This window comes from Micromesistius poutassou (assembly GCF_964030765.1).
Source record: "Micromesistius poutassou genome assembly, chromosome: 7".
NCBI classification, from domain to species: domain Eukaryota; kingdom Metazoa; phylum Chordata; class Actinopteri; order Gadiformes; family Gadidae; genus Micromesistius; species Micromesistius poutassou.
Genome location: NC_140277.1, coordinates 8,695,367 through 8,720,445, shown reverse-complemented (window position 1 = coordinate 8,720,445; position 25,079 = coordinate 8,695,367). Strand labels below are relative to the sequence as shown.

General features: G+C 43.3%; 1 protein-coding gene across 1 annotated transcript in view; it reads right to left on the bottom strand.

Annotated features, from left to right (window-relative positions):
- Positions 1-25,079, bottom strand: part of LOC311350172 (protocadherin-15-like) — a gene marked incomplete at its 5' end in the record, with an annotated part of 188,434 nt that overhangs the window by 45,551 nt on the left and 117,804 nt on the right. Inside the window, 2 exons of the mRNA XM_084470183.1 lie at positions 20,619-20,731; positions 21,882-22,022. Coding sequence (XP_084326309.1) covers positions 20,619-20,731; positions 21,882-22,022 — 254 coding nt within the window. The remainder of the gene's footprint in view (positions 1-20,618; positions 20,732-21,881; positions 22,023-25,079) is intronic.

Sequence of the window (25,079 nt, the reverse complement as noted above, 5' to 3'; positions counted from 1 at the left end):
TGTTGTTGCTGTTAGTAAGAGGTTGTTCAAGCTAGTTTCAGTCACAAGGTGACAAGAATACGGCTGTCTGAGCTCCCTTGTGTATTTAAAGGCTAGTTATATAAGCGTCAGTGGTAGCATCAGGACCCAGCAAAGGAAGACCCGGGAAACAAAGACCAAGGGAGTCTCTCTGTGGGAGTCCCTCGAGGAGGCCCTAGGAGGCCAGCCATTTTGTAGCTATGTGTCGTACTTCTATCACCGTCAGGATTTCCAACCAGAAGAGACGCCACTACAGATCCTCTGCTCAGTGCAGCAACCCGTCCAATCTGTGCCACCCACCAACCTCCACCTACACCCACCTCGAAGTGATGGGAGGACTCTGGAACTGCCAATCAGCGGTCAAGAAGGCAGACTCCATTTCGGCCTACGCATCCCTTATGACCCTCCACTTCCTGGCCCTTATAGAGACTTGGATCACTCCAGAGAACTCTGCTACTCCTGCTGCCCTCTCCACTGCCTTCTCATTCTCACACACCCCAAGACCATCGGGGCGAGGAGGAGGGACTGGACTCCTCATCTCGCCAAAGTGGTCCTACCAGGTTCTTCCACTAGAACACTTGGCCAGATCTGCATTTGAACTCCACGCTGTCACTGTCACCCTGCCTATCAAGCTCTTCATTGTAGTGATCTACTGCCCTCCAGGTCCCTTCCACGATTTCTATGACGAGATGGATGCCCTCCTCAGCTGCTTTCCAGAAGATGGCACACCACTCATTATCCTTGGCGACTTCAACATCCTGCCAGAGAAGTTACACTCACCTGAACTAACCAACTTATTCGCCACTTTTGACTTAACACTCTCCCCTTCTTCCCCCACACACAAGGCTAGTAACCAACTTGACCTGATATTCACAAGGTCCTGCAGTACCTCGGCTCTCTCTGTCACCCCACTACCCGTATCTGACCATCACTTTGTTGATTTTTCTCTCGCCCTGAAGTCCTCTCCCTCCCTCCTCGCTACCCCTCACATTGTCACCAGCTGCCGTAACCTTTTGCCTCAACTGTTCTGTCCTCACTACCTTCTGTCAAACAATTCTCCCAACTATCCACTGAGGAAGCCTCAGACACTATGCTATCCTCCCTCTCCTCCTCCTTGGACTCCCTCTGTCCCTTCCACTCCAGACCTGCACGATCCTCACCCCCTCCACTTTGGCTGTCCGAATCTCTGCAGTCTTATAGAGCAGAGTTGTGGGCAGCTGAGAGGAAATGATCAGACTGTCCTTATGATCTATCTCACTATCGTCACCTTCTCTGTGTCAACAGTAGGCCTGCACGATATGAGGAAAATCTGCGATGTGCGATACCATTGTTCAATATTGCGATGACGATATGACTTGCGATAAATAAACTGGGCCCCTCCGATTAACCCATGAGACCCTCTGAAAGCCTCAAAAGCAAAATTTGAAGGGGGTCTCAAATTTCGTCCAAAAAAAAAAATATTACCATTATATAAAAAATTATTCACAAATATGTAAAATTTTTTGCCAAGCGGAGCCAGCCAGTCCTGTGCGCGTATGCAAATTAGCCATGTGCGCCAAACAGAAGAAGGGCCCTATCTTGCGCCCGGTGCAATTGACTTTCTACACCGACGCATGTGTCGTTGCTAGTTTTCACCCGGCGCAAAGCTGATTTCCCCCCGCAGCAACCAGGCACCACTACACTTGTGCCTGGAGAGGCGTGTCAGCGAAAAGCAGGGCGTGTTCCGGCGCAAATGATACTTGGTGCTATTTTAGTGATCTAAAAAATGTGCCAATGCAATTGCGCCACTGACCGAAAAATACCTGGTCTATAGCGGATAGTGCAGTTGTTGTTGCTATTTTGACGTGCCATGGCAGGTCGGAACTAGCCTACGCTTACACACACGTAGGCTATACACAGCACAAACATGCAAACTATTAACCTGATTTAAATATTATGATGTCAAAGATTATTCATACGTGTGAAACTGCATAGAAATAGCGTGTGGATTGTGGAAACATTTTTTTTCAATAGGGCTGCATGAATGAAGTATAGTAGGCTATGCCATGCGTTAAAATAATAATAGCCTAATAACAATAATACATTCGAGCAAAGTAGGCCTATATTCCAGGCTTTCAAAACAAAATCTAGTTTTAGGGTAAATGATTGGTTAAATGATTTGGTAAAGAACAGCTGATACAGCGGTAAGTTGTAGTACTTTTAAATCAATGCATCTGCAAACACAGTACAGCAAACACATATGTTCTTGACCCAGACATCGTGTACAAGCCCATTACTTTTAGGATTGATGAGTATTTGATCGTGAGAAAACAGTTTTACCGCGAGTGAGTGTTTAAAAGAATGAATGAATGCGGGTGATGCTTGGTGCATATGTGTGTGCGCGCCCATCTGTCTAAACACATGCAAATTAAACACGGAACGCATAATGCAGTCCATGGCGATGTATATTAACAGGGGGACACATGCATATTATGAACACAAGTCGATAACGATAATGTATACAATACTGGTAACAAACGCTGTTTGTTAATGTATTGCCGCATATCATTAAATAGACCCACAGTTGCGGCCATCGAGGACCGCGTCCGCATATCATATGTTTTAAGTTGTCTTTGCCGCAATTTACATGACGAATCAGTGTTTCTGAAGTTGGAGAAGAAAACGCTATTCCATGTGTTAATTATGTCTATTATTTGGCCATAAACTGAGCCATTTGAAGTTTGAAATTCATGTGGTCATGCATCTGTCTCAGCGGAGAATGCAAACGCGCTGTCAAAATATCAACTCGTCAAGTCAAAATGCGCTGGCTCTTAAAGGGGATGGGAGATGCCACTCTGAAAAAGCTCATTTATCAAAGCTCAAAGCTAATTTATCTCGCCGTCATAATAGCAACCACTGCATGAAAAGCGGGATTCCCGTCAAAAAACAGCACCGGAAATTGTCGCAGAAGTTCAGGTTTCGTCCCCCATGGCCCCCCTCCCCCTAATTGTAGGGGAAGCTTTAACATGTAAATGCAGATTCTGTGAGCTATACACATGCAAATTAGCTATACAAAGGTATTAACTTCACTTTAAGAAAATCTCTGGTATAAATAGATTAGGCTCAGTATAGCCTAATTATACTCTTACACTTAAATTGATTTATTTAATGAAAGTATGCTAGATTAATTACTGAATACACTACAGTTCATAAGTTTAAGTCACCTGCTCATTTCAGCATTAAACTACATTATAACCAGAATCACAATCATGCATCAACATTTTAAAGTTTTTTTTTGTTGTTATATTTGCAACATGGGCTTACAAATTATAATTACATATATCCCATCTTAAAATACTGCTTTCAGAAACTCAAAAACAGATTTGCACTGTGAGAAATGTAAAATGTAAATTACATTATATGAGAATGATGGAAACATCCACATCAATATCTTGAAGACATGTACAGCTTTGCAAAAAAACATGTGAAGGCCATGCATACAGGCCACTTGCAACAATCTTTTAAATATTTTCTTCTCTATTACTCACAACATAGGTTTAAAAACGATTAATTGATCCCAATTCAGAACACTGCTTTCAGTAACTCATTTAAACATATTTGCACTGGGAGGAAATGCCCAAAACTGAATAAAGTGCAAAACAAATCGGTAGTAATGATTACGCTGCCGCATTGTAGCGCATTGCAAGTGTGCCAATGATTATGCGTCCACGTGCCAGTGGTGGCACGCATGCCTAGGGTTGCCGACCCCTGATGAACATTATGAATGCACAGAAATTAGTCAAGATTTGCTCAACAACTATGGGAACATTTTAGTGTTCCATGCAAACCATTTCCAATGTCTAATTAAAAAGTGATTGAGAGAATCCCAAGTGTGCAAAATTCTGTGTGAACACAATAAAAGTTGGCAGTTTTAAAGAGCCTAAAATATAAACCACAATGCTTTGTTTACTCTTTCATGGTTTAGCACACAACTAAGTGTGATTATAAGCTTTGTTTGAGAAATGTTTACATTTTTAGACATTTTAAAGAATTCAACTTCTGTAATGACTGCATATCTAAAATCACCTTGAATTAGACAATCAAAGCCAAACACTCTCGAATCCATCCCATATGTGTTCAGCACATCTTGACTTATATTTGTACAATAATAATGACCGTAGAGCATTCCAGTTGATTATTTCATGAAGCTGATATATAATGGAATTCAATGCAGAAATGAGCCGGTGACCCCAAACTTTTGGACGGTAGTGTATGTCATTAGCAATGGCCAATGTTATGTTAAAAAGACACACAAAACAATTCATTTCAACAATTAGTTTTAATCAGGCTTTGCCACAAAGGTCCCTTTGTCCAATCACATGCGAGGACATGGCCAAGAGTACTTTTAAAACGAGTTCTTGTACTCTCACGTTTCATGTGGTTTTGACTTTTGATCTCTAGCTGCTATTATGACTAGTCGCCGTCTTTTTTACGGATTATCTCCTGGAACTCCTCAGCATGCGAACCGTCGACGCGAACCCGTAGTGCTACCGCCAGTCGGCAGAACACAGAGAAGCGGCTGTTGAACGCAATCTCGGGCCTGTCTCGGCAGCTCAATGACGGCTTTCAACAGATGTCTGCTGAATTAAAAATAACGCAATCAAGGATGCAGTCCATGGAGGATCGGATGGCAGCATTTTGGAGAAAAGGGTCTGTACGGAAGACTCCAGCACTACCGCTAACCCTAAGAAGAGAAGGCGGGTACACCGTCCGAAGATCGCGGTAAGATTATGTTCAGTGATTGCTAGCTACCTAGCTAGCTCTGCTAAAAGTAGCCTTAAAGTAAAGCGTTTAAGTAGCCTGCCTAGCCCAAACAGCTAAAAGTAGCCTTGTAAAATAACCCATGAGCAGAACCAGTGTAAGTTGCTTTATTAAATTGTTTGTTTTGGTCTTGTGATTTACAGGCAGCTGTGCGTCGACTTCATAACGCCGAGACAAATCATATGCCCTACGACCCAGAGCAAGGGTAAGATTTAAACAATAATGCTTTCATTCTGCTGTACTCATCTAGATACGTGAAAGGGGAATTCCGGTGGTAAATCGGATTTAGATATGTTAAAAATGACCATAGTCTAGGGTGAAGTCGTGGCCTATCCTGACCGTAGCGTTCCGAGCTCAGCAGGAGGTCGCTTTAACATGGCGCCAGAATGTTTGGAATGTTTGTGGACGGAGGGAGGACAGTGCGCTTGTCCTACATGGGGAAAGATGATGGGAGTTGGCTAAAATGGTGGAGTACGCATCTGATCCTGAATACGTTGATTTTGAGATTCACTTTCATCGATAGACTTATCGGATGGGTCTTGAATTAAAAATTGCGGCGCCATTGTATGTTGCCATTTCCTCGTTTAAAATGTTAAGAACCTTATTACACCCTAGCCTTGTAGATGGGTTAAGATAAGCGATTTATGTGCCGTATGAGTGATTAGTCAGGGGTATTTTATTCAGATGCCGACCTTAACCGTTAATTTTGTTTTCGCAGACTGTCCTCTCCTCATAACGAGTCTGTGACTACACATTTGCTCAGAGCGTTGTCTGCATGTTCAGATTTACAACATGCTGATTCTGACGACATTGTGTAAGTAACTTACTGCAGAACTGTTTTCTCTTTCCTTGTTCAATTTTTACTGTGACTTAAGGTTTTTTTTCTATTCATTCCACTCATTTAATTGTTTCCCAGCTGCCTGCAAGACATTATGAGACGGTACGCAGGACTTGCAGATACAGGCAACCAGACCTTGCAGTACATGCGGAAGCTGTAAAGAATTCAGCTCGGAGTCGATCGAGAAGAAAGAGGGTAAGACTAGATAAGATCTGTTTTTGGTTAATGTGAGCAGGGTTTAAAATTAGCACCGGCCAAATGCTGAATTGGACAGTACAATAAATAAGCTACCAGCCAGTGGCTCACTGTTAACTTTCAACAGTTAGTGATGTGTCAATACCACATCACAATATAGACTAGAAGGTGTTGCTGTTGCTATAGCTATGAGTTAACCATTACATTGCACCATCATTGTTTTTTTTCTACCCTGAATGAGTATTTCTCAGGTGCATTAATAGATGTGTTTTGTCCATACGCATTGCATCGTGCAGTACTGATTGTCTTTATTTTATTGTTTTACAGCTGCTGGAAGCAAGACAGAGTGTTTTAGCTGAGGATTAGAGAGACCTTTGGGAGAGCGCCACCATAGATATGATGTCGGAAGAGGAAGATGGCATCGGTGTCGGGATGGATAGTACGGACTCCGTCCTACCGCAGCAAGGAGCTCACCGAGCTCTGTGCAAAATTGCAGTTTTTTTACCTCACTAATTACAATGTCTACTGGCTATGTTAGCCCTCATGCAATGCCTCTCCCTCCCTCCAACAGCCTGGACTAAATTCACTTTAAACTCTAGTATTGCATGTTATTGACTTATTTTTTCTTCCAATGTTTACATTGTACATTGTGCACTTTATTGGCCATATTTATTTATCTATTGTCGATATCTTCAATCCATCGCTATGTTGCCACAGGCCTCCCCTAATAGGTAAACATAACTACTCTAGTTAGCCCATATTTAATATCAAATGCTGGTCTCCTAACTCATACTTGCACTGTCTTGCCTTACCTTTTGCACCTTAACACACACTGGTTTACAATACATCTCTGTGCTGCTACCCATTTTTAGTTTTTAGTATTTAATGCTGGTCTACTGACTTAAAATTGCACTGTCTTGCCTTACTTATTTGCACCTCAACAAATCATACCAGATCTCCTGTACCACAGGGTTAGTCCCTGCCCTGTCACCATTATCATACTGCCTCAGCACATTAATGTGGAACTTGTCTGTCTGTTACTTAGTATATTTCTCTTAGTTTCTTAATCCTTATTGTCTAGTGTATAGTATTTTTATCCTTATTTGTTGATTGTATTCCAGAAATTTCCTTTCTGCAATCCTGCTTGTTGTATGTCTATGTTATGTATGATGTATCTGTCTCTAAGCTACTTGGACCCTGAATTTCCCCTAGGGATGAAGGTTATATCTTTCTATGAATAAACATGTTCCTGGCAAATTTTCCTTTCCTCCTGGTAAATTTATTCATGTCCTTGATGGTCATAATATACAACATAATTATAATTATTAATTTAAATATTAATTAATTATTAATATTAATATTATTGGATATAGGAGGAGCGGGGCTGGTTACATTTATGTGGGTTGGGGGTGTGGTTTAAATGTACAATGACCCAGGCTGACCTAGAGTGACATGTCTGTCAACCAATCACGAATGAGTTTCCTGTTTAAAAACTAGGCTTTTCATCCAATGCTGGGTAAGAATTTTAGGCAGGGCAAAGAACGGCCCAGGGTGCCAGCCAATCACAAATGATTTTCCGTTTTGTTTACATCCAATCCTGGGTGAGAATCCGTCTGGCTAGCGCGGTTTCGCTGCTATTCATATGCTAATCCGCGAGATTAGCATATGAATGCCTCCGCGAGAGAGTCCGTATACGACGATATGCGTCCGTCGGAAACGTGAAGTGACGCGACGTGGAAATTGTCGTTTACTGCCGAAAATTGGTCTGGTTTGCAGGAATTTCCGGGCGTGCAAGGGGACGGAAATCCCACTTTTCACCCAGTGAACAGCGCCATAGAACCGCCCTTGAGGCGGAACTTTTTCCAGATTCCGCCTACGAAAAACACAGTCGTGACCGGGGAACATAGGACCCGGGGAACATAGGTACGCTCCCGCCGACGGCTAGCTGGGGCTTCATCTGATTGGCCAAATGGTGTGAATGCATGGCGCATGTATCCAGGGCTCCATCTGATAGGTCAAATGTTCGCATGCTGAGTGTGAATGCATGGCGCGTAAATAAAATGATTTTCAACTCCAACCACGCCACCACCTGCCCTCTTGACCCTATCCCTTCCTCTCTCCTCCAGACCATCTTGGTCGACGTCCTGCCATTTCTCATCGCCCTCATCAATTATTCCCTCACTTCAGGCATTGTTCCGGCGTCTTTCAAGACTGCCAGAATAAAGCCTCTCCTCAAAAAACCAACCCTTGACATCACCGAGATCCAGAACTACAGACCAGTATCTCTTCTTTCATTCCTCTCTAAAACACTTGAACGTGCCATCTCTAACCAACTGTCCTCCTATCCCTCACATAACAACTTGCTTGACCCTCACCAGTCAGGCTTCAAGAAGGCACACTCCACTGAGACGGCTCTCCTCGCGGTGACTGAGTTCCTCCGTGCTGCCAGAGCCTTGTCCTTCTCATCGGTTCTCATTCTCCTCGACCTGTCCGCAGCATTTGACACGGTGAACCACCAGATCCTCCTTGCCACTCTTGCCGAACTTGGCATTGCTAAATTGGCCCTATCCTGGTTCACATCTTACCTGTTGAATCGCACCCATCAGGTCACATGGAATGGCTCCTTGTCCAAACCTTGCACACTTGACACTGGTGTCCCGCAAGGCTCTGTACTGGGGCCCCTTCTGTTCTCCCTCTATACCAGATCTCTAGGCTCTGTAATTACATCACACGGTTTTTCATATCACTGCTATGCCGACGACACCCAGCTATTCCTCTCATTCCCCTCCTCTGACAAAGCCCTGATTGCAACGCGCATATCTGAATGTCTGGCAGACGTCAGCACTTGGACGACTGCCCATCACTTGAAGCTTAACCTCAATAAGACTGAGCTCCTCCTAATACCGGGGAAAGATTGCCCACACTTGGACTTACTGGTCACTGTCGAGAACATCACTGTATCTCCGTCTCTAACTGCCAGAAACCTTGGTGTGGTACTAGACAACCAGTTATGTTGCACCACCAACATCACTGCAATGGCCCGATCCTGCAGATTTGCACTTTACAACATCCCCAGGATACGGCCCTTCCTCACAAGGGAAGCAGCTCAGCTTCTAGTCCAAGCGCTGGTCATCTCCCGCCTGGACTACTGCAACTCGCTCCTAGCTGGACTCCTGGTCTCTGCTATTAAACCTTTGCAGCGTATCCAGAACATGGCAGCGTGCCTCGTGTTCAACCTACCTAAATTCTCCCATGTGACTCCCCTCTTCCGCCACCTCCACTGGCTCCCTGTAGTAGCCTGCATCAGATTCAAGATGATGGTACTGGCATACAAGGCAGTCAATGGAACTGCCCCTGCCTACCTCCAAGCCTTGGTCAAACCACACACCCCAGCTCGATCCCTCCGCTCAACTACCTCAGCTGGACGTCTGGTACCGCCATCACTAAGAGCAACCAAAGGTCGATCAGCTAAATCACATCTCTTCTCTATCTTGGGACCACAGTGGTGGAACGAGGTCCCTGCTGATGTCAGAACCGCAGAGTCGCTCACCAGCTTCCGCAAACGATTGAAAACCCACCTGTTCAGAGTTCTCCTAGACTCTACATAGCCATTCAGTCCTTTATTTGTCTGTTGCACTATTGTTTGTTGTACATCCTGGCACTTGATGAACGCACTTAATACAGGTTGTATTCATTCATTGTACTTAATTCTGTAGCATGTACTTAATTGTGTTGTGCATGCATGTTGTGTAGCATGTACTTAGTTGTGTTGCATCTGTAGTAGCTAGCTATCACTGCTGTATACAGGGAATGGGGTTAGCCTGGCGATTGTTAGTACTTGCACTTGGTTCTATGAACATCTTTACTGTACCGACGGCGATATATTGTTTCATTTCTTATGAAAAATGTACTTATTGTAAGTCGTTGGATAAAAGCGTCTGCTAAATCTCCTAAATGTAAATGTAAATGTAAAAGAGATTACGTGTAATAATCAGAGATTCCTTCTCATTACTGGCCCCTTTAGTCGGTAAGTGAACTGCAGCCGGCTCGAACTCCTGCATGCAGAGGCCTGAAGAGTGAGCTCAATGGGTTGAGACAATAACAATAATAAACAAATGCAATCTCTTACACAAGCCCACTCTAATGGAAGTGACACACCTTGATTTCTTTGTGTCAAATGATAACCAGGAAGGGCTTGTGCCTCTCCCTCAAGGTAGTCTGCACAAATCAGAACCCAGGAACCTTTTGATAAGGAGTCAAACACCGTAACCACCATTCATCCCCCAGTGTCCCCTGACTGGTGAACACGCATCAATTCAAATCCCAAAGACTCTCAACTACTTGAGTATTACTAAAAAATGACTTTGATTGACAGGGGGAGTGGCCCTTAAGCCCATAGCACATGACGCACAAATTTCTGTTCATATTTGCAGCACGACCCAAGAAAGTTATATTGTTTAAATGGTTCAGGCACATCAACTGTGATTGTAGCGGGCTGCGATTCCTGACTGGTGAACATTCAAAGACATGTTTGTCCAGACACGGCCGTGGGCTTTACTCGCTCAAATTCTAACGTAGAGTCTGAGACCAAGGTATACTGAGACTACTGAAGCTCAAAAGGTTCTGTAATATTGTGTTAGTCCATGGTTGTGTGATTTACTTTAATTAAATGCATAGCCTTTTTCTGGTTTTGAAGACGCAATGTTGGTTCTCAAATGTAACATATTATACATATTTCTGTATGCCATAAAAGCATGCTGGAACAAAGGATAATCAATTAAACTACAACGATCAGTGAACACAGAGCTGAAATGAGAAAACCGAGAGCAGTCGGATGGAAACCCACAAATAGCGTTGGGGATGATCGTGGGCAACCACTACATCACATTCAAATTCAAACCCAACACTGCAGAGAAAAAGAGAGATAGCGAGAGAGAGAGAGCGATAGAGCGAGGGAGCGAGCGTGAGAGAGAGATCAAGAGAGCGAGAGCAAGAGAGAGAGAGAGAGAGAGAGCAAGAGAGCGAGAGAGATCAAGAGAGAGAGTGAGAGAAAGAGAGAGCAAAAGAGAGAGAGAGAGCAAGAGTGAGAACAGGTGGAACGGAACCTTTGGCAGCCAAAGACACTTATGTTCTAAAATTTTACCAGAGACACTTTATTTGCCATATGATTGAACACATAGTTTGGAGTAGTTTGGGAATTGACTGCAATGTTCCTTACAGTAGAGTGCAGTATGTGCGTGTGTATATGTAATGTAATGTGTGTGTGTGTCTGAACATGTGTGCGTATGTATGAATACAAATAAATGAATAAAGGGGAGTGGTTGGTATTTCTTAATTTGCATTTAAGCATCGATCAAGTTTCAAGATTCCTTTATTTGGAGGTCCCATTACACAGGTATAAGAGAGTAACACTGATGGGTTTCGGCTGCTCAACATCGCAGCGATAATGGATGCTGACGCGCGTGGACAACACACATACGTAGGCCTCGGCAGGAAACACAGCGGTCGGTCCTGTTGGCTGTGCTAGTGGCTTCCTCCAGGAAGTTGATGTAAATCACCTCGAAACGGGCGTTAAAAACCCTTCTGCTTGTCCAGGAGGCAGGCAGCGGCGAAAGATGAACCGCCGGCTCGTCTTTTCATTTGTAAATGAGACTGTGTAGGTGAGTCGGCATGCGTGCATGTCCGTGCAGCGATGGCTATCTTGGATATGCCACGCACACATCTTCCCGTGGACGTTCGAGCCTTAAGCTCCACGGATAAAAGCAGCGTACGTGGTGTTAATGGTGTGTGGGATGAAGGCGATCCGCAACCACAACACCGCGCAGCTATAAAACTGAGAGATAGCATCAATGATTGAGGCTTGCGAGAGACAAGGAAAGATTGTCCAATAAAAAATTCCTATTCACCGCGTTGGAGGAGTATTTTATATACAGAAAGGGGTATTTTCACTGAAATTATTGTTGGTTACTGGCAAAAGGAAATGTAAGCGTGTGCATTCCACCTTCCCAACAATATCCAATAAGGATGTATACAGCCTTTTGTCATTTCTACTTCATGAAACAACACTCACTACTGAGCAGGCTGTCAGCCCTCCTTTGTAGTGCAATTACCATTATGTTATAATGTTAAAAAATGAATGTAGGTTCTCGACACATGCCACCGCTCTATCGTCAAGCCTGTCAGGCAGCACACTGCTCTGTGTTGATATGTTTTATTTACATTTTTTAAGCTAAGGTAACACAAATGTAATCCTTACATTGAGTGCCAATATATAGAGAAAAACAGAACAAAGAAACCCTTACAAAGCTGAATGCCGAAGAGTCGTTTCTCATCCCACATGGAAGTTGGATTGAACAACAAAACGGAACAAAAGATACTACGCCTCATTGGAAAATTGGTTCATTATTTTCATGGTGCTTCTAACAAAAATTGTCAAAGGAAAACGAATGCCAACTTCCAACACACATTGGTTTTAGTCCACAGTATCTGTCACTGAAGATTCAGATGTTTCCATGTGGAGGTTTGGCAAAACTGACCAATCAAAGGAATTGAGAAAAGAATAAAGATTAGCGGGCCGGCGACTTCTAAAGGACATTTGTTTGGCAGGGGCGTAAACATGAATAAAAAATGAGCTAACAAAACCAATTCAACTTTTTTTTTTTTTCTGCAGGCCTGGTCTCTATTCCAGCCAGACTCAGACATGTTACTCTGCAGGATGTCAAAGCACATGGCATCCACTGGTCCATTGAACACACACAAGGGGGGCCGGGCCCGCAAACGCCTTGGAACTGGTGTTCAATAGTGTTGGTGGTGCCAAAACTGGATGAGCCATTAACTGGTGCCCAACAGCGTTGCTATTGGTTTCCACAACGGATGGGCCGTTGCTCACTAGCAGCATCATGCAGTGCTACGACCAATGGCAGTCTCCACAGTTCAGTGGTGTTTTTACTCCCAATAGCAACAAATCCATTTACACACAACATAAACACTGCCAAAGACCCCTGAAACACCAGGGATACACAGAAAGTAGTCAAACTAGCAGAACGCAACGGGAACAAGGATGACTGAGGTTGTGTGTTTGAAACATAAAATCACAACAGCCCTTGTTGCTGTCAAATGTTTATATTGGACCGTAAGCTCCGGAAGAACAGGAACAATAGCTGTGGTGAATTACAATCCATGACATTCTATGATGATATCATTTTGTTGCTTGAGATTCGTTCAAAACCTCCTTCTCCTCTCAGCCAAGACCCTTGTGCTAAGAGTAAAACCGGTAAATACATTCACATTAAGCCACTACAATTAAACACGTGGAATCAATCATTAAGATGCATTAGCATCGCAGCATCAAAACAATAGATGTAATTCATGCTCATATAACGGTTTAACTGTTTCAAAAGATTGGACAGGTCCATTACACATGATTAATAATATATTCTTGGTGGCGTTCTCTGCCCAGAGCATTCAAATAAGGAACAGAAACTCACAAAACAGCTGTACAAGTTAGACGGGATACATAGTGAATGTCTATTGATTGCATACTTCCACTGGGACTCTCGCAATTCAGAGGCAACACTAAACGTTTGCTGAAAGCTGAGGGGTAAATTCATGAATGTCATTCTTTCTGATTCTTTCCCTTCTCCATGTCTGTAGTGTTCAAGAGAATCTTTAATGATATCTCACAGGGCTTCTGGGCTTTAGGCTTTGACCTTTCACTGATATTTGAAATGTGTAAGGCTTCTGTTTCCTCTGCATGACTTTGATGCCCGTCTACTTAGCAGAAAGGAAGGAGCAGTCGTTGCTGCAGGTGCTGAAGTTCAAGTCTTGGCACGCCAGCTCCGTGCCAAGTGTGTGTGCTGTAGGAAATCAATCATGTCCAACACTGGCTTGTCCAACCAAAGCTCCAATACATTATATATAAAAGGGCCTGAAACCAAATGCAAGTGAAAGTAGAGAAGGTGAGAAAGAGAAGAAAGTCCAGGATAAAAAGAGTCAGAGTAGGGGAAGGGAGGGATAATGGATGGAATAAAAAAAAAAATCGCTATGCAAAGCACAACCCATGAAAATGCCAGAGAGATCCTTTTCTGACACGCGTCAATCTAGCACACCAGACTCCTCAGAAGGCTTTTAAAACAGATATCTAAATATCTCTGTTTAGCTGGGTAAAATAACCAGATTTTCATTAAAACATTACAAACAAACATCTCAAATCGTAATTTCAAACTACACTCACATCCTTTAAAGTAAACTGGGTCTGTATATTTCTTATATGTATATTATATGCCATATAACTCTTCAAATACCTACTAGTGACTAATATGAGTAGGAGACAGGATTGATTTATTATGCTAACAGAAATAAGCAAATTGCAGAAAGTTCAGGAAATGGAGCTCAAGGGTGACATTTATGGTGAAACAGAAAGAAATCAGTGGAACAGTGAAAAGCCAATTTTGGTAGAGAAGCCTCAGGAAGTCCAGAAATTTGATGTGTTGGATTCACGGTGAGAAACTAAAAGGCCTTTGAAATGTGTAGCCAAACAGCTAGCTAGCAAAGACAGGCTGTGGAGAATCGTCTACACATGCTGTGTAGATGATGGCTTTGTAGTAAAAGACAAAAAATGTAATATTATCTTTAGACTGTTGTGTCATCTATGATGTTGTAAATGTAAAGTGTATGAGAGAGGGATGAATTTCACTTTGACATTCTCCACGGTAAGCTAAAAGCACCACCACACCAATATTTATCACAGAAACACGATAATATGATCGACATGAAAGAGCAATCTAACTATGATAAGATACTGGCTTGGACTTGAAGCAGTGATTTTGGCAGAAAATGAAAAATTGTAGATAATTGGGGTTTGAAAAATTGCATTAAGAGCGACACAGAGGGACAGATTTCACACCAAATGGAGAATGCAATTTAGAGATCAGGATTGCGGTATAAGGGCCGGCACAGAGAACCACTGTTCTGACTGGCTATGTGCTATTGTTTGAGGTTATATGGAATTACGTGTAACATAAATAAAATGTCAAATTTGGAAGTTAAGAAATCCACAGTTCAAATGTGGGCTTTTTATACATGGAAGGTGAAGACAACCTAATGGGCCAAGGCAGATTTTTTCATCATACAGCTAGCACACTGTTCCGAAAAAAGGTCCAATAATAATTTAAATAAAATATATTTATATGGAAATATACAATTTCTATATTGGCCTGCAATAGTGTATAATAGTGTAATAACAGTTTGCAATCTGAAAAACAATTAAAAACAATGTTTTTTTTTTCAATGTTATCGAAATGAGTAAAGATGGATAGAACAGTATAGGGAAAGGCAAATCCAAGGGCACAATTCGAGAACTTCGAATGCCGGGCGGAATTCATATTGTTTTACGACACAAGAACAGCCAGACTGAAAAATAAATAAAAATACTGTAGCTCTAAGGGCGCACTCACACTAGGCCATCTGTACCGTGCCCGAGTACCTTTGCCCCCTAAAGTCTAGATCGTTTGGCTAGTGTGAGCATGCCATCCGTACTCAAGTACAGTTAAATTCCATGGCCTCAGTACACTTCGGAGAGGTGTGCTCAGGCCACGGTACAGATGCTAATGAGCCAACACACGCACACGCATGGATACGCAACCTATATGTACAAGAGGAAACCGTACTCGGCCCAGATGAGATTGCCTAGTGTGAGCACAGGCCAGCGGCACAGTGGGTGGGGGCGGGGGGGCAACTTTGCCTAGTGTGAGTTGCACCCTAAATCCTTTGTTTTACAAGGGTGAGTTTGAGGGCGGGGGGCAATCATACTTGAGTATGGTACAGGGCAACTTTGCCTAGTGTGAGTTGCGCCCTAAATCCTTTGTTTTACAAGGGTGAGTTTGATGAACATCAAAATACATTCACAATACCTTGTGAAGTTGTGTTTCCAAGCACACCCACTGCCAAAGAAATTCCCCACTGATATTTCAAGAATAAAGATTTAGAGGTTTGATTTTAACTGAAAATCCAAAGAGAACTAGCATTGTTTTATATGTATCGATACAAACACCAAAGACTTGCGACTGGGCCAACTCTCAAAAATTACCTGCAAAATGTCTGACATAGTTTGTTTGAGGTAACACTTAGCAACTTTTGAACAACAAATGTGGATAATGCTCTTTTGTTTTGACATTATTTGGGCATGTTGTTAATGTCTTCAAAATTAGGTTGGATTCATGTGGGAAATAAGTTATAAGAGCTTCAACAGGTTTAGAATCAGTAATACTTTACCAAAATGTTGATGGCATTTAATTGTAGGTTCAGAGTCGTAGATACCCATAAATCCTTCTCCAATCACTTAGTAATTCAATCCTTTAGAATCTCTTTGGAATGGAAATGGAACAAGAAAAATGTTCTTGGAATAAGTGGACATGAACTAGTAGATTGACTCCGGCGTACTGGAGTCGATTATACATGTGGACGGTTTCAGGGAATTAATTCACGGTCTATAGGCACACGCACAAAAAAAATACTGAGGATATAAGAGAGATATGAACTCCCTTACTGTCTTCCATTCAAGGAATGAGAGAGAAAGCGAGATAGAGAAAAGAGAATAGAGAGAGAAGTATTTATTTTTTATCAGAAATGCATGGCCGTTTGTGAAAAGCAGCCGGAAGAGGTTGTGAAAGTGAGACAAAAACATGTGGAAGTGGAGGAAAGGGGCTCGGGTGAGATTGCTTCTCCGGTGTTGGAGGGGCAAAAGGAAAAAGCCTCCATCATAAAGGAAGGAAGAACGGATGCTGGGACTGCTGGTTTGCCATACAAGAGGCTGGGAAACGTGCTTGGATACGGTCAGAGGGGGAGATGTGGATAGTCAGAATGGGTTTAAAAGGGCTTAGAAGCCCTTCCTCCACTGCAGTCACACGCAAGCACACACACACACGCATGGACACAAGGGAGGGGAATAAATATGCGTTCAGCTTCCTCGTTATGCAGCGCTAAAGTCTTCCCAACAGGGTGAGTCTGTGTGTCCCATATAAAATAGCCCCCCCCCCCCCCCAAACCGATTAATCATTAATCTCAAAATCAAACAATACAAAAAGATTTTTCCATCCACTGGAAAAATGCACAAATGTGGTTTTCATGGCACGTGGACCGGAATGCCAAACAGCCTTTCTTGCGTGTGGCATAATTTCCATGGCTGTTAAACATTATCTTCACGGCGACTGTATGAAAGTCATTTTAACAAACAACAACAGTCCTACCCCCTTCCCGCCAGCCCCTTCCATCTCAGTCCATGACGTTCCCCTCTAACAGATGGAAGGGAATCCAGGCATTACGCCTGCGCGGGGAATCATCCACCGACCGGTAAACCCCACCAAGAAGAGCTATTTAATGCGGTGCTGTGGAGCAGCGAGGCCCACAGCGTACCTGATTGCCGGTATGACTGAGGGCCGTTATGGAGACACACACACCGGCGGCTTCTGGTAGGCGAAGGGGGGGGGGGCGGGGAATGATTAGAGGCCAGTGATTTGCGGCGGGATGGAGCGTTCCTCAGGGACCCAGGGAGATGAGGCAGGACGCCGTGGCACAAGAGCAGAGACCATCCATCGTTAGGGCGGGAGCAGATTGGACCTCCGCCCGCTCGGTCGGTGGCGGGGGGGCGGGGGTGCGGGTCCCGTTTCGGCCGCGTTCTCTCTCTCTCTCTCTCTCTACTTCTCTTTATGGCTTGCTCACCGTGCGCGGCTAGCCAAAGCTTGTCATGGCTCATTATTTATGGCACACCTGCCACTGTGAGTGGTTAGTGGTGTTGACTGGATGCCCTGCAGAGCCTTATGGCCATGAGCTCTCCCCATGTGTGTGTGTAGGCTTGAGTGTTTGTGTGTGTGTGTGTGTTTGTGTGTGTGTATATGTGTGTGCATTTTGTTTGTCTGTCTTTTTAAATGTGTGTGTGTGTGTGTGTGTGTATATATGTGTGTGTTGGCATGAACGGGCGGGGGTGTTTGTGGATGCAACGGAGCACTCGTTCCAAAGCCCTAATCTGTTGCTGTTCATTTACTAAACTGCCCGGCCCAGCGTGTTTCATTAATCAATCAGAGGGTGGGGATACAAGGTAAACAATGGGATGAATGCATGGTCCTGTCACACTGAATACTACAATCGTGTTTAATCATCCATGCACATATTATGCATGTGCAGTTTAAGACACCCTGATGCAATATATGCACAGCCATGTTCAGACATGCACAACGAAAACACGCACACACACACACAGGCATGTTTTGCAGGATAAATACCATCAAATTATCAAAAGAGTCGATCAATCAAGAAAAACGACGATGTGCAGAGGATTCCATCTTCACTGACAAATGAGGTCAGGAATCAATCAACTTCAAACGGCTTTACTCGAAGTTCCTGCGGGGAACAATTATTACCTGGGTGGACGGCAAGAATCCTAATGTGGTTTCGAAAGGCCTTAAATGGTTGACACATGATGTGAATATGGCATTGGTTGCCCATGTTTGAGCATCGTTGAGCATCGAAGCCAAAGCTAGGGTTGACGTCATGCTACCCTAGGCGTAGCAGGCCGCGCAAATTTTCCACTTTGAGCCCGCTGTGCTCAGAGTTCAAACAATATCAACTTTGTCCCTGGATGACACTGACCTATCAAAGTGCATCCAATCAGATTCCTGCCTGATTTGACATTCCAAAACCAATGGAATCCACACGCCAACGGCTGTCTTCATGCATGATTCATGAGTCAAAAGTGTTAAACTCCTTCCTCAAGCCTGATTGTTTCTTCCATAAAAGAGATCAACTATAAAAATAACATAACATAACATAGTGTGCATGTCTGTGTGTGTGTGTCTGTATGTGTGTCTGTGTGTGTGTGTGTGTGTGTGTGTGTGTATGTGTGTCTGTGTGTGTGTGTGTGTGTGTGCGTATGCGCCGGGGAAGGACAGTGGATGAGGTGTATTCATAATAGCACAACACCACAACAGCGTGTGCCCTCGGCACTCAGAGAAGCCCGCTGGTTAGACTGAGGAGATGTAACGCAGTGCGGCTGATGACTAAAAGGTCCTTCGACTTCTGCCTACCACATCTCAGACTGATCGGTAACGAGTGGCGATGCTTTGACCTTTTTCCCACTGCACCGTATTTTAGTACATCACAGTCAAGAGAACGGGCCAGTTGCTCATGGCGGTCTCATCTGTGCAGAAACATAGATCCGTTTGGCCTCTCCCTGCCTCTCTCTCTCTGCTAGTTGAACAAAGGATGCATGAACATGTAATCTCATGTAAAAAAAAAAGAAAGAAAAAAAAATTGACAGTTGATAATCTCTGGGGAATGCCTGTTTTGCCCTATCCCTGGGAGGAGGAAATAAACATAGAAAAACATCCGACGCACGCATCTGCCCCTGAGCCGTGATACATATTCATGCTGTTTAGCCTCATTATTCAGTCATCGAAGTAAACGTGATAAAGCCGGACACTTTCTATGCAAGTGACTTTTTGGCACCGGTAGCCTACTTGCTAAATGAAAGCCTGGTGGACGCTAACACATGGAGAGTCCTGAGTGCAATGTGCAGCGTCCTCCACTCAGTCACTAAACAGGTTCCAAGGCGCTCCATGTGTCGGCGGGGAGATGCAGTAAGGGCAATGTAAGCATGTGTAAAGTATGGGACCACCGGCACAGAAAAAAACACTTTGGCTGTGAAGTGGGAGGACCAGGGAAGCCACCGGTGCTACAAGCGCTCGCTGTAGGAGACCCGCCCGCACCACAAATACACACTCCTTTATCTGTGCTTCCTGCAGAAATGCCCGCGAGACTCCCCGGAGATCCTCCACAAACAAACCCCTGACGCATCCTGACAGGTCTGATCTGGAGGAATAAAGTCTTCATCGTCCCCACGCGACCCGCATAAAAGATTCATCTGAACCAACACTGAGGTTGCATCTGAACCATTGATTTCTGCAACAAGAGGCGATTTATTGTTGTTGTCTCGTTCCAATGTGTGTGTGTGTGTGTGTGTGTGTGTGTGTGTGTGTGTGTGTGTGTCTGTTTGTCTGTGTGTGTGTGTGTGTGTGTGTGTGTGTGTGTGTGTGTGTGTGTGAGTGTGTGTATGTGCATGTGCAATATAAAAGCAGAAGCAGAAGCAGTCCTTTCCAGTTATATTGCTGTACAGTGTCAGAACAAATGGCTCATCGCAACACAGCGTAGTTCCAGCTCTCCCAGGTCTCTGTAGCTCCACGGAGGTGTGTGGAGGTACCTCCGGCAGAGTATTTATGCTCCCCGGTGGGATAGGTGCGGCGGTAGTGTCACAAGTCTAATCTAAAGTCTGATAGCAGACCAGCTCAAATCTGGCTGAAGGGGGGGCGTTTCACTTTCTGTCGCTTCAGTTTTGTTTCGACCAATCGAGTTGCTGGAGGCGGGGACCAGTATGTGCGTGTTTGAATATTCACAGCAGAACACAAACTAGGGCAGCACTAGTGAAGTCTTCCTGGGTGCGAAGACAAGCTAAAACATCATATCTGGACACAGACATTCTTCGAAAAAGGGTCTGTAAATATTTCAAATACACAACGTGTAGACTGTAGGAACACCCTCATTCAATCCCATTCTGAAAGCTTCATCCACTCGTGTAAATTAGTTTATCTTAGAAAGTAATCTCCCAAACAACATAACATAGCCCTGTCCCTTTTCAGTTTTTACATCACATAATAACCCATTTTAACAGCAGCGCTGCTGGATCCCAGCCTAGTGGGCTGGTGATTGCAGTGTGTACCTGTAGTCCTCCTGGGTGAAGATGGGGATCCGGGAGGGCTGCAGCACGGTGATCTCGACCAGGGTGCTGTTGAATTTCACAGGTTCCCCGTCATCGAAGGCTATCACGTAGAGCTGTGGGGAGTGACACCCAGGCGACAACCACAACCACGCGGATGCACACACAGCACACACACATTTACAAACGTAGAGACACACAAGCATCCACACATGCATGCATACACAATCACACACGCACACACACACACACACACACACACACACACACACAAACACGCATTTTTGTTACGATAAAAAAAGACATGCAGAAGGAAGCAGGGCATTTGAGTTTGCAGAGCCTCGAGATGACTTTGAGCTACAGCACGACGTTCTGTTCTCAGGGAAAAGATAGTGAGAGCCAACTTACAGAGAGGGAACATAAAAGGGAACATAATAAAGCAAGAGGGACCGTAGGCAGATGAAAGGCTCATGGCATTAGAAGAGCATATCCTGCAGCATTAGCCTCACCACCTCCCGCCATAAACACACGCAGCACTGAGGTCAGCCCGCTAATACAGGCAGCCTTGTGTACGTCGCATGGGGCTAATTGTGCTCCTTTGTGTGAATTGTGTTAAGATGTAGCCGATTTAATAGTGCTCGGAAACAGAGTTAAAAGAGAGCGGAAAAGGGGATTCAACAACGGCAAACATTGTCGGGTTGATCGTGTTCATCAGAATTGATTCAATGCGTTGGTTGGTTGGTGTGTGGAGGACTGACTTGGTAAGCGACAAGGACACAAGGTGGAAGAGCAACTGAGAAGGTCTATTCCGGGGCGGTTCAGTGAATCCACCCAGAGTGGCCGATTTAGACCTGTTGGCCTGCTGTCCTATGCATGTCATTCCCTCTTTTCTTCAACTAAAAAGAGGGCTTACATTTGTCGGTATAAGGTATAATCTTATCTAAATTTCACAAAAGGCCATTATTTTAATATTTTATATTTTGATTACTACCTTCTTCCCCACTGTGATACTGACATTAAATTCACAACACCTTCTTGCATCAAGACAAACTTGACTTGGATGACAAAGACATCCCGATTAACTGCACTCCATGAAGTAACTGGTGCTCCCACATCTATTTATATGTATTATGATAGATGATGTCTTTTACCGCTCTGTCGTGTTGTTTGTTTCTGGTTTCACAAACAGCCAGGCATTATTCAACTCTTGAATTAATTGGGCTGAATCGTCAAGGGAATCACATTGCCATGGCAACCAACACATACCTGGAAGACGGTGCTGGGTTCCTCATTGAGGTTGACCTTTGCGATGACCCGGCCTGACTCCTCCTCCACATCGAAGATGCTCCCGCTGTAGGGTGAGAGCGCCATATCCACCCGATAGCGCACAAAACTGGCTGCAGTGCCCTTTGGAGACAAGAGGGAGAGAGAAAGATAGAGAGGGAGACAGAAAGAGAGAGAGACAGAGAGAGAGTCAATATACAACACTGAAAGTAGAAATGCAGGATATTGCCGGAAGGAATCATCAAACAAACAGTAATTGAATTGACATGCATGGGGACTTAGTTAAAGTTATTAAGTTATTAACATGGGCTGTAGAAGTGGGAACAGATAAGTAGGAGAGGGGAATATATTTTGTGGTGCTCACAGTTGACTTTATTCAAATAAATATTTTTTTTCAAAAGAATTAAATTGGATGTGTATTTCTTGCGGCTACTGACTGGAAACACATTTCCACTGCGGATGATAAATCAATGAATGGGAATCTTCATCAGCATCATCAAACCTCAGTAACCCGCAAAGCAAACTAAAGACCTTGGGACGGTTGAACCATGGGTAAGACGGTTCCTTTCTTTCAACACTCAAACTCACTCAAAATAACATCGACAAAAGCGATGGCTCCAGTGAAAAAGTTCTGAATAAGGTTTATAGAAAAAGTGACTGCCGCATTGAAAATGTTAGGTGATGCAGATTTAAGGCAAAACGTCAAACAAAAAATATATATAAATATGTATATATATGTATATAGAAATTATATTATATATATACTATGCTGCTCAAATATTCAAGTTCCATATTCTCTACATTATTGCAAAAAGTTTATTTAGTTGCCAAAGGTTGTGGCCCCTCTTTAGATGAGAAGCAATACAATTTGGCAACACCTTGCATTCATCGAATGTTCAACCTTCGCCCTCCGTCGAAGGTTAAACACTTTTTCCAAAGTTAAAAAGGTAAAATTATTACTAAAGTTATTCATCAGTGATCCACATTTGTGACCCAACCGGCTGTCGGTTCAAACCTCAATGTACGACCATGAGTCATGTAATACATTCTATGCAGTGGCGTAACATCATGGTGATGGCCCCGGTGCAAATATTTTTTTTGTGCCCCCCCAAAGATTCAGCCAATGAGAGTACTACTACAGCAGGTAGCAATTGCGTTGCCATGGCACACGGGTAAACAAATGACAAGACACCACACAAGTTAACTAACGATCGCTGTAGGCTTCAATATCATGCAAGCACTTTGTTTTCTTTTTATTTTGTTCTACATCACAATTGCATGCTTTAATAAAGTATTGTTTTTTCCTACCATTACGAAAATAAAATATACAAACCAACAGAGCTTTGTCTCCCCGCGACCTTATATTGATTGAGTCTAAAACGTTCTCAACGATTCAGCCAATGAGAGTAGGGGTAGCAATCGCACATGGGTAAACAAATGATTGGAATGATTGGAATTTGGACAAATTATCATTCCTCCTCCCATACCAGCCACTCAGCGTTAGCCTACCTTACCGACCCGCCCCGAGCTATTTCATTCACAAAAACATTATTTTTAATTTTTTTTAATTTTTTCTTCCTCCATGGGCCCCTGACGGCGTCTGGGCCCCGGACAGCTGCACCGGTTGCACCGTCGATATTTACGCCACTGATTCTATGTAAGCCGCTGTGGATAAAGGTGCTAAATTAGCAAATAGCTAAACATGAATAGTTAATGTCTGAAATTGATTTAATTTAGGCCATGAATCTAAAAAGAAAAACTTGATAATGTAACGCCCCTATAATGCACTCAGAAACACTTCAACTATGTCATCGAGGAGCTAAAAGGTTTATCATTATGTTGTTATGTTCATTATGTTGTCTAATGTTACAGGCCTTATGGGCTCCTTTGAATTTCATAAACATAAAAGCTGGGAAAAAGCGCTTGCAACTGCACCACCTCCTCGATAAAAGCAGTAGCCATATATCCTTCATTAGTTCAAGCTTGGATTGTCAAATGAGCGGTTGATCACGATTAACCTGTGGTCTCTGGTTGGTCATCGGCTGCATATCATCATTTCCTTCCCTTGGGACTTCCACTACACAGGGAGTAATGGGATTCAGGTGCTGCTCTCTACAGCCCAACTGAGTGTTAACCTGAGGGCTTCGAGGATGGTTCCAGGTTAAACAGCAGCACTTCCCCATTTCCCGCTGAAACAGAAACCTCACTCGAACCTCTGTATCATCCGTAAGTCTTACAACTTACGAAAAAAACTAAACAAATGACTATTTGAGTAAGTAAGTTAATAAAAGGCCAAGAAAAACAATATAAAACCCTGTGAATCCCAACCTCTATGACAATATCACAAAAGTGATACACAAGCTTTTCGAAGGCCATACAGATTACTAACAAAAGTGACGTGGTGTGTGAAAAATGGAACATGGAATGCAATTTGAATCGTCAGGATCTGCTTGGGTTGTGTTGCTATTATGTCGGCAGGCTGTGTGTTAGCCAGTTGTAGTTCTTGTAATAAAGAGGTGCAGAAAGATGTTGGCATTATTTGTGGAGAAATGATAAGCCTGACAACATGTATGACAAGTTAACTTTGTCTTCAAAATAAAATACCATCGGCTGTAGTGGGAAACACTATAATAACCTTGTCAAATCTGTAACAAGGGCTGGGTATTTACTGTACCATTAACAACAACAAATTTGTGAGTGTATTGTGAGGGTCATTTTAAACTAGAGAAGGTGGTCAGTCCTGGTTCTACGAATACCTACAACTGTTAGTGTAATTTCATAACATCTGTTTATAACCAAATGTTGGTTCCCAACTTGTTTCGGTTCTTTCAATCGGTATCTCAAAAGTACTGAGGTACGGTACATCTTATAAACATACCTTTGTATTTGGTATATTTTGAAAGTACTGTATGTGAATAACATGTTTGCTGAAGTTATCTAAAGTAAGAAAAATAAGATGCCGCACACTCTGAAGTGCTGAAGTGATCTAACAAGTAAAAGTCCATTTTCATTTTAAGATGTCTCTAAGATGCAATGTCATGGCACTAGACAGCCTCTTAGAGTAAGATTATTTTAGAGTGGATATTAAAAGGCCATTTCTCAGTTCAATCTCAAGCTACTAAGAGGGAAAACACTGCCAATACAAATATAAGAATTACCCTGCAGCCATAGTGCATTTAG